Source organism: Magallana gigas, chromosome 2 (genome assembly GCF_963853765.1).
Source record: "Magallana gigas chromosome 2, xbMagGiga1.1, whole genome shotgun sequence".
NCBI lineage: Eukaryota > Metazoa > Mollusca > Bivalvia > Ostreida > Ostreidae > Magallana > Magallana gigas.
The window spans coordinates 4,086,933-4,098,240 of record NC_088854.1 but is presented as its reverse complement, the minus strand read 5'-3'; the positions used below and the strand labels follow the sequence as shown (position 1 = coordinate 4,098,240).

The 11,308-nt window shown below is 34.5% G+C and overlaps 2 protein-coding genes across 2 annotated transcripts; one reads left to right on the top strand and one right to left on the bottom strand.

The window, feature by feature from the left end:
• The first annotated feature begins 105 nt into the window (after positions 1–105).
• Positions 106–4,450, top strand: LOC105330835 (tetratricopeptide repeat protein 19, mitochondrial). The gene is made up of 2 exons (XM_034447096.2): positions 106–303; positions 3,466–4,450. Exons 1-2 carry the CDS (start codon positions 149–151, stop codon positions 4,397–4,399), a joined length of 1,089 nt encoding a protein of 362 aa, XP_034302987.2. The 5' UTR covers positions 106–148; the 3' UTR covers positions 4,400–4,450.
• A 439-nt stretch (positions 4,451–4,889) lies between these two features.
• Positions 4,890–11,084, bottom strand: LOC105333070 (zinc transporter Slc39a7). The gene is made up of 3 exons (XM_034447095.2): positions 9,949–11,084; positions 9,046–9,245; positions 4,890–6,353 (listed from the first exon to the last, which is right to left on the bottom strand). The coding sequence occupies exons 1-3, from the start codon at positions 11,054–11,056 to the stop codon at positions 6,102–6,104; spliced, it is 1,560 nt and encodes a 519-aa protein (XP_034302986.2). The 5' UTR covers positions 11,057–11,084; the 3' UTR covers positions 4,890–6,101.
• Positions 11,085–11,308: the final 224 nt, after the last annotated feature.

Below are 11,308 nucleotides of genomic sequence, written 5' to 3'. Positions count from 1 at the left end.
AGGTCTCTGTGCGATTTTTTAAATTATTGAATATACAACTCGGTAACAAATGTCAATCAATTTGAAGCCTAGATAAGATGCGAAACGTTTTGTACAATATCACATTACATAAAATTAAAACCAACTTGAAAAATTTCCGAACTTCATAATGTCATATTCGACATGGAAATCGACTTTGGGTTTGATGTTAAAATTGCCTCGCACTTTCAAATGGAAATTTCCAAAACAGTTTAACCATGTTGTGTTTAATACAACGTTCACCCAACAACGTTTCAAGGATGCGTTTGAGAAGTTATACAAGAGGTAACAACAAATTTCTCGAATTTCCTCTGTTATACAATATCTCAAATTTCCTCTCAATTTTTTTAAATTTTATTTTTCAAAATATTAATTTAAATATATTCAATATTTCAAAGTTAAATATGCTTATGGCTAATATCCTTAATAGAAAATGGCGCATTAATCTGACAAACCGTAACGATTTACGTTATTGTTCCTTGGGTGAACTAACAGCAGCTTTAGCAGATCTTCAGGTTGGCTTAGGCTTTCATCAAACACCGTCGATTTCTGTGTTCAATTGCTCCAATACTTTGTATTAAACACAGGAAGACTGGATTATTTTTTGTACACTAGCCTATCAAATCACAGGATGTTTTGTTCTTAAAATTCCTTTTCCAGACTACTTTGAAAGGGGGCTCTTATAAACATGATAATCTGTCACGACTCATCCATGATTCTGTTGTATTTTAAATAGAAACACTGACCTAGTAGTGTAAGAGATCACTGTTGCTCTTCCTTAGTTTAGCTTTACAGAACTGTAAGTCTGTATGCACTAGTATATACAACTAGTGTTGATCCATGCATTCCTGATTATGATCAATAATGTACGTGCAAGCATTGTTTTGTTAATTCAGTGATCCTGTATTTTATTCATTATTCTAATCATGTATTCTTAGAACATCAAAAATAAACTGTTAAATAAAAATCCCAAAAATAAGAAAATATATAAACCATAAGATAAAGTTTAAATTGTGTAAAATACATGCATGACCACATAGTCTGTCCCAAGATAGTTATGCAGCACATTTTGGTGATTTTTAATAAAATATAAAAACCATACCAGTGAAAGAAGTGCAATTGAAATAGATGAAAGGAAAATATCCAAGATAACTTCATTCATGCATTATCATTTTTTGAACCCTGAGGTATTTATAGATATGTAAGTTAAATTAAGCAAGAGGATATCTTGTGAGTATAGCTATTAAAAAAGTCTTGTTCATCTTTAGTTATACATGCTTTACATTTAATTTCCTCTCAGGAAATGCTCAGTCTGTTCATCTTTCGATTGACCAAATTTCTTGTGAAGCTGTTTTCAGTTTACGGAATTTATTTTTTATTTGATCTGCCCACCTCATAGTGCCCCAGGAAATGGAACACACTTTGTCATTACTCATGCTCTAAAGGTTTTGCCAAAATTTTTATTCGAATAAAAATATAACAAAACCTTTAGACAGCCTTACTGTTGATTTTTAAATTTAAGATTTTTGTGTGACCATAAAAGCTCATAGATTCAATGTAATTGAAGTTGATAGACAACTTTATGAAAATAAATAGATAATAGCTAGAACAGATGAGAAGATTAAAATAAATAAATCCCAACATGGCGTTATTTCCTCAGTGATAAAATACAAATGGGTTTTACATAATGAGTTTGAGTTATGTCTCAATGCTTACAGATCAGACAGTTATACATGTATTGTGTCATAATGGAAAGTTATTTCTGGTTCTTTCTTACTGCTAACACAAGCTCTTTAATGACTGGGATATCAAATGCAAAATAATTATTATATAAATGATAGACATTTGATATACCGGTACTTTAGTATATGAAGAAAATTGGTATAATCCCCCCCCCCCCCAAGAAAATGTTAATAAAAATACAGGTTATAATATTTCTTGAAAAAACACTAGTATATCCTGTATTTTTAGGTAAACTCAGGTGACCTACTGATATCCGTTTTCGTCAGTTGTTGTCCGTCGCACGTTAACAATTTTTACATTTTTAACTTCTTCTTAAAAACTACAAGTCCAATTGGTATCATTTTTTATGAGAGGTATCTCTATGTTCAGAGGAATCTAAATTGTAAAATGCATGGCTCTACCACCCCCGGGGCACCACAGGTGGTGCCAAATATGCAAAAAAAAGCAAAATTTTCAAAAATCTTCTTCTCTACTCCCACACATGTAAGGAAAAAACTGTTTGCATGGTTATGATGTCCATGAAGCCCTCTACCAAAATTGTGAAATTCATGGCCCCTGTGTCAGGGTTCTGGCTCTGGGGTGGGGCCAATATGGCCATATAGTAAAAATGTATTGAATCTTAGAAACATTTCTTCTATACTCCCATATATATACATGTATATTTGTTAAAAACTAAATGCATGATTATGATGTCCATGAAGCCCTCTACCAAAATTGTGAAATTCATGACCCCTGTGTCAGGGGTTCAGGCTCTAGGGTGGGGCCAATATGGCCATATAGTTAAAATGTATTGAATCTTAGAAAATCTTCTTCTTTACTCCCATATATATTTGTTAAAAACTAAATGCATGATTATGATGTCCATGAAGCCCTCAATCAAAATTCATGACCCCTGGGTCAGGGGTTCAAGCTCTAGGGTGGGGTCAATATGGCCATATAGGAAAAATGTATTAAATCTTAGAAAATCTTCTTTACTCCAACACATGTGGGCAAAAAACTCTGAATACGGTACATGTTTATGATGTCCACTAACTCCTCTACCAAAATTGTGAAATTCATGGCCCCTTGGTCAGGGGTTTAGGACATTGGGGGGGGGGGGGGATACAGTGTCAATGCGTATAATGTTTAAAAATCTTCTTCTCTATTCTCACACATCTGTATGAAAAACTGACTTCATAATTATGTTTACCAGGAAGTCCTCTACTAAATTTTAAATTTCGTGTCCCCTGGAGTATGGGTTATGGCCTTAAGGCAGGGCCAAAATGGATGTATAGGTGTTAATGCATAAAATGTTTTTAAAAAATTATCTTCTTTACTCCCACATGATTTTGTAGACCAAATCTTTAAGTTTTTCACCTAAATTATAGGTTTCATAGATCTTTTTGAAAGATTTCAGGCAGGGAGGTGGTCGTCATTACAAATCTATATTTGTTCTACTCCAGAATGAAACGTAATTTTAAAATGCATATATGAGACTCCTCGACAAGTTTGTGTATGGGTTATATGCTACATAGGTGACCGTTAAGGCCAGTTGGCCTCGTGTTTGACATTTGGACTGGTGTGCATGTAGTTTGATGTATGCTTTACATTCATATACTGAAACATATAGTAAAATTTGCTTGCAATGCAAAAAAGAGATCTTAATAATTATTTTGTAAAATTCTCTCAGATTCTTTAAATAAAATCTCTCATTCTTTATTTCAGTGGGACACAACAGAGAAAAGGCACATACAAATTCCTTGGAACTGTGACATTTACTCGAGCATTTTTGGGATTTTTTGGGACTGATGATTCAAAGGATCCAGTGAAAGAGCACATACGAATGGGACACATTGCAGTTGCACGAGAAGATTTTAAGGAGGCGGAGAATTGCTACCACCTTGCCCTTCATGCTGGACAACAACAGTTTAACGAGAAGAAGATTGACAAGCGGCAGCTAATCACAATCAGAATATATGTGTTTGATTCCTTAGGAAATCTCGCCCTGAAGATGGGTGATCTAAAAAAAGCTGAGGAACTTTACAAAAGGACATTAAAGGTAGCAGTCCAGAATGAATTTTTTACACTAACAGATAATGCAACGGTTGAGATAAGTATGCGCTTAGCAGCCATTTATGCCATGATGGGAAAAGAAGAAGAAACCCACTCTGGCTTCCAGTTCTGCATCAAGACCCAAGAGGACAAAATAAAAGAGAATCCAGATGAGAGTTCCTATACTTACGGTCTGCTAGGGATGTGCTTGGAAAACTACGCCAAATTCCTCGTGAATGCAAAGCAGTATGACAAAGCCTTGGAGTACCTGCAGCGCGCGGAGGAGGTGGTGGTGAGATATCTGGGTGAGGAGCACCCCCAGAGAATCGTGGCTCTAAATGACATTGGCACTGTTCACATTTTAAAGGAAGATTATGACAAAGCAGAGAAAGTGTTGAAAAAAGCTTTGGCTATTGGACATGCTTGTAAAGATGAGACATTGCCTGTCTTATACTCCAATCTGGGGGCTTTGTACCTCAGACAGTCGAAAGTGGACAAAGCTTTAGAAATGTGCAAAACTGGAGAAAAAATTGGAACTGAGATGGGGCATTCTGAAGCTGTCAAAAGAGCCAAGTTTTGTATTGAAAAATGTGAAGAGGAAGAATAGTGTTTGCTTTTCTATATTTGTGAATTTAGAAAAAAATAAAATTAAAGTTTTTTGATCGTCCTTCTGAATAACTTAATTTACATGTACTATCTGTCATAGTAGTGTTCATTAGATACACTGTTGTAATAAGTGAACAAATAGTCAGATATTGATTAAAAAGTTAATTAAAAATGCAGCAGAAATCCTTAAGGGTCTAAGCTCAATTTAATTTAGTTGGGGTTTTTTCATTGCTTTTACATATATTAAGAATATTTTACTCAAATCAAGGTGTTCAGAATCGCCAGGTCTTGAAACTACCATATTCTTTGGTTGAGGGATCTATATTGTGCTAGCGATTACTGCATCACAGTCCTTACATTCTTTAAGACCCACAACTTTAAACGTTAATGCAAAGCTTCTGATGAAGGAACAGTTGTTATTGATATGAGTACTGCAGACAAGCACTGTATGCCACAAGCTTCTACAGTTGAAATAGATGAGAAACTCAATATCCTGGCACCAGATTTATTTCAAAGTAATGACATCTTAAACAATACAATTAAAGCATCCAAATTTCTATTTCCATTCAAATAATATTATTCAAGTACTTCCTCTCCTTCAGGACCCATAAACTACAAAATGATCACACATTCATTCAACCCATTGTAATTCAATGTACACTTTTTCTCACAAATTCACACAAGAATGACATGGAATGAATTAATAAGGACATTAATGCATCTAGTTCTGAAGTCTTGCACAGCACTAGCATGGTTCTATTACAACAATGCTTATTTCACCCATTTTGTTTATTGATCAATTACTTAATAAAACACTAATGCATTCAACAAAAAAGATGAAATTAAAGAGCAAATCAATGCTATTTTATACTTGTATATACCATATATTTAATCTATTATGTGTTCTCAACTTCTCAACACTTTGGGGCAGGTTCTCAAATCTGTGCAAACTGATAATTCTTTAATGTTATGTTAATTTTCATGTGTACAATTAAAGAAAGACAGTAGAATTTTTATACATGACTAGATATCCACAAACATCAATCGCAAATCTCTCATGCAACCACACTTAACAATACTCATACCCAGTCTTTCCCAACAACATATTAAATGATACAATAAGAAAATATATTTCACAACAAGGAAAACGAAGAAAATGTATGTAATTATTGGCCAAAACTGTTGTAAACCATGGAGCATTCTCAAAAATTGATGTCAATCTCACACGTGACTCATGTTTTTTAAAAACCTGATTTGGTTTTATTTGTAAGAATTTAAGCACCCTTGCCATTTAATTGAAATGTTCATTGACATGCATTTTTGTCAATAAAAAATGCATGTTCAGTACCAATTGACCTTTTAGAATACAACAACACTTTGAAATCTGCTTGAAGAAAGTCAACAAGCATTATTTGATATGATTAAGAAAATGGACATGATTTAAAACTTGCTACCTCAATTGGCATTTTTATACAAACATTGTATAACCTTCATCTACACATGTGTCAAATTGGTCCATAAATAGTTCTACTAGTCGGTTGCTCAGCTTCTCAAGCACAAAAAGTAAAATTTTTAAGAAATGTGTTCCCTGAACACAAGATGATCATCAGCCTTCAACATGTTCAGCAAAATAAATAGTAACAAATTCTAATGGAAAATATGTTAAATCTATAACAGGTACTCTTCAATAAGTTTTTGGCAGATCATTCAAACTGACCAATCAAAACCATCATATACACCCCCACTAAGAGGGCGGCTATTTCCTTCACGGACTGGCCTAGTTTAGTATCCTCCAGAAGTTCTGGAATGACGGAGACGGTGGCGATGTAGATAAATCCCCCGGCGGTGAAGGGAAGGATCCAGGCTATGGCAGCATCTCCAATTCCCTGGGCCATTAGACTGCAGACAGTGCCCATCATGGCTCCAATGGCAGTGGTAAACTGTAGCTTCATGGCCTGAAATATTACACATGGATTATGAAAATAAATAGAGTGTAAACACTTGAATATAAACCCTGATATACTGATTGATACAAAAATTCTGTAATAATTATTAAACTTTAAACATAGGTAATCACAGATTACAAAGCTCACCGAGACGAGACATCACCCTTATGAGACTTCACCTTTATGAGACCACCTTTATCATATTAAATGAAAATCATACTTTATGATCTTGGATATTCATGGATTCTGTTTTGACACAATATCATATATCATCTGTTAAAAAATTGTATGATAATCATATGTTCATATGTTAATCAATACAATAATATTAAAATTAAATACCGGTATTGCATCCTATCATATTTACAACATATATCATATAATACAATTAAATACCATAATAAACAATGATGAGATATGATATTGTAACATATGATATGACATTGTATTGTGTTATACGTTATTGTATTTGATCACATAATACAATATCATAATATATAAAACAATATAATATTATATAACAATATCATATTACATAGAACATCATAACATTGAAACATATGATATTATATTGTATAATATAGTATGATATTGTATGATACTGTATCATTTTTTATACATAATAAGATATAATCATCAGAGGGCACCTGCAACAAAAACTTTAACCAGCTCTAAAAACCTTAACCTCCTTCAGCATCTGTAGCCTATAGCTCAGATTCAGCACCCAAGCCTGCCTGGTGCATCAGTATCACAAGACACACCATCAATGCAAGTTTGGTGAAGTGTGGACCATCAGTAACTTAGATATTGCTATCAAAGGGCACCTGCAACAAAAACTTTAACCTGCTCCAAAAACCTTAACCTCCTCCAGCATCCGAAACCTATAACTCAGATTCAGCACTCAAGCATGTCTGGTGCATCAGTATCATAAGACACACCATCCATGCAAGTTTGGTGAAGTTCGGACCTGCAGTAACTTGGATATTGCTATCAAAGGGCACCTGCAACAAAAACTTTAACCTGGTCCAATAACCTTAACCTCCTCCAGCATCTGAAATTTAGGACTCAGATTCAGCATCCAAGTCTTTCAAGTCCATAAGTAGGTCCAGATGCATCATCCATGCAAGTTTGGTGAAGATAGGACAAGTAATAGATTGGATACAGGACCTGCAACAAAAACTTTAACCAGGTCCGGACGCCGACGCCGACGGTATAGCATAAGCTCCCCCTGACTTCGTCTCGGTGAGCTAAAAAGTACATGTGTAACAAGAAATTTGTCTGCTAGCAGTATATGATTTTCCTCTCCTAGCATTAAAAGTTCAAGTTTGTATGTTATATTCATGATAAATAAAACAGACACTTCTTTAGATAGAGGTTCTCAATGCTGAGAACTCTATTCTACTGAGTCCTTTCACCATGGGTTGCCTGCATTCCAGGGATGGGGTAATGGTAATTTGTAATGGTAATTGAGTGTAATTAATTACAAATTTTGATGTAATTGAAAGTAATGTGTAATTGGCCAAATTTTCAATTACATGTAATGGTAATTTAATTAATTACTTTCAAAAAAGACATGTAATTCCAATTACTTTTCAATTACTTTCAATTACACACTGATGTACATATAAATATGAAGCTGTCCACTACCCATTGTTCCCCACACTATCAATGGTACAAGATCAAGTTAGGATGAGAAGTTTTAAAAAAAGCATTGAACTATTATTATAGCTATCATACTTAATATTTTTCAGAATGAACTTTTTCAGTGATTCAATATTTAATAAAGTTTCCCAAATTTAATTAAGTACATGTATTTGATGATTTGCTTGATCTCCTTTTTCTTAAAAAATACTTATTTCCCTTCTTATTAGAAAAATTAGTGTGTCAATTATCATTGAGTTAGATTAAAACATCACTGTTTAATTTAAAAACAAAATCAGTGTTATATAAACTATCAAGTCATGCAGCCTAAAATACATAGAGCTAAAATGCATGGCTTCAAATGGGTTTTAAGTTTTTGATGTCTAACATGTCCACAGGGTGTGTTCCCTTATTGCAAACATTTGATAATTAGGTAGAGAACAACAGGTGTGAATTGTGTTTTGATAACAATTATAGTCTGCCCTCTACCTGAGATTAACCTGTAATTTGGCATTGTATTTATAAAGGAAAAAAAAGTGTATAAAAATGCAAAGGATAAAGTTTTCATTTAATAGTTTTGCATGCTGGAAATACTTGCGTTGACATGATAGATGCAGGTTAGGGGATATGACTTTCAAATATTTATTGAATATTAAGGGACACCTCCATATTGTGACTACCGATACCTGCGTTTTGAAATAAACAATAAAACCAAATTTATATTTTTTCTTTCCAAAAATTGTTACTTATCAAAGTAGTAAGCAAATTCTCAAACAGTGAAAGTATTTTAATTATGACCAAATTTTATTCACATTATAGACATACCTCCTTAAATGTTTATGTGTTGTAGATAGATTATAGTTTTATTCAATTTTTATGAATTTCAAAATGTAATTTGTAATTTAATTAATTACATTTGCAAAGTAATTGTAATTTAATTAATTACATTTGAAAACTCTTGTAATGGTAATGATAATTTAATTGAAGAATTTAAGCAAGTAATTGTAATTTAATTAATTACTTTCCAATGTAATTGACCCCATCCCTGCTGCATTCTTACCTTTTTCTTTGAGCATCCTGACTGCACTAAGATGGCAAAGTCTCCAATCTCATGTGGAATCTCGTGTAGGAACACAGTTGCCGTGGTGATGATTCCCAGCCCCTGACCCACCAGGAAGGAGGCTCCTATCGCGAGACCATCTGTGAAGTTGTGGGCAAAGTCAGCTGCTAAATTCAGGTAGCCTGCCACTTTTATATCCTCTGCAATTCATATATATATTGAAAATTGTTAAAATTCACATTGAATTGCCAATAGAAAATTCAGTGTAAAAGGATAATCATTAAAGTTTATTGTTTTGAAAGTGAACAATTCCCTTGTCTTTAAAGTGGCTCACTACACCTTGAAATATTTTCTCAAATCAGCAGAAAATTACTTGATTGTGATATATATCATAATGCATAAGAAGTATTTATGTCAAATAGGCAAAAAATGTGCAATTTTATTTTCAAAAATTTAGTTCAATTAACATGAACAAAAGCTCCAGGTGGATTCGAACTCATGATCTAGCTGCAGTTCAGAAGCCCAATACTTTAACCACTGAGCTATGACAATATACAATCCATTCGAATACTATAAACAGTTTAACAAAACATTTAAATCGCCATCTTGCGACGTAGTGTCTTAAAAAGTATAAATGTAGGTGTAGTGAGGTACCTTTAAGACCATGCTATACTGTTTACCGGTATATATATTCTCTATTACTTGATAGCAGTAATTCTAAGTTCACATTCAGGTTGCATTTCCAAATTATAGTAAAGTTAAAATTTGGACACATAAATATGCATATGAAATTCTCAGGGTATTCAATCATGTGAAGTATCATACATGTACATTCATGTTTGGATTTTTCAAACATGAAAGGAATTGTTAGCTTCATAATGCAACTTTCATTTTATGATTTACCTTCTGTTTCTTCTTCTTTCTCTTCCTTTTTATCTGATTTCTTATCATCTTTCTTTTCTGTGTCTTTTTCTTTCTTTTCCTCTTTTTCTGTGTCTTTCTTTGTTTTATCTTCCTTAGAGGAGTCTTCTTTGTCTGATGACTCTTTCTTTTCCTCCTTCTTTTCTTCCTTCTCTTTATCAGTTTTCTTTTTCTCCTCCTCTTTTTCCTTTTTGTTGTCTTTAGTGTCCTCTGATTTCTGGTCAGACTTTTTCCCCTCCTTCTTTGATGCATCACTGTGACTGTGACCATGTGAATGTCCATGCCCTCCCTTCACAATGCGAACAAATTTCTCCACACACAAGAAAGCAATGATTCCTGCCAGAACCCAAAGGCCAACGGACATGTCATGAGAATGATCATGGTCCCCGTGACTGTGACCGTGGGAATGAGAGTGGCCATGATCATCCCCTCCGTGACTGTGGGGAGAAACAGCATGTGGAATAAGGTGAAGGAATGCATCACCGAGCAGACCACCTGATGCAAAACTCAACAAGATTTTCAACAAGTCCTTGTGTTTTGGGTCATTTGCGTTTTCAATAGGAACAAATAACAAGATAACAATAGGAGATACACTAATAAAAAGAGTGGCAACCAAGGCCTGAACACACAGCCAAACATTTACTTCTTTAACTGGACTTTTAGTATCCCCTTTTGTCCACACTGAATCCATATTATCAACGGAGAACTCCGACTTGCCAGAAGGCTGTCCGTGGCTGTGAGCGTGTTCATGAGAATGGCCATGACCATGTCCTTCATGTGAGTGACCATGACCCCCGTGAGCATGTCCGTGACCTCCATGAGCGTGTCCGTGACCCCCATGAGCGTGCCCATGACCCCCGTGAGCATGACCGTGCCCCCCATGGGCGTGACCATGTCCCTGGCCCTCTTTCCCATCTGCCTCGTTGGCTTCCCTGCTATATCTAAAGGAAGCTGGTTCCTCTGGTTCGTGATCGTGACTATGGCCATGTCCGTGAGCGGACACGTTGGCAAAATACAAACAAAACACCCATAAGGACACAATCACAAGTCTAAACAGTCCAAACTGAGAACGTGTACCGGGAGCAGCCATTTTTCTGAAAGGTGAAGGTCGCCAAATGTTTACGTGGCCTTTTAATGATTTTGATAGCTTGCTCAACAAATGCTTCGGTCCATCAAAATATATCAGTCCAGAATTATTTTGGAAAATAAATGTATATAATATCTTTAAAGAGTATTAATTTATTAATAAATGTTGATCATACATTAGTTAATCGCAATAATGTTTATATATATATATATATTTTAAATAATACTATTCCGGAAAATTATTACCTTCATTACG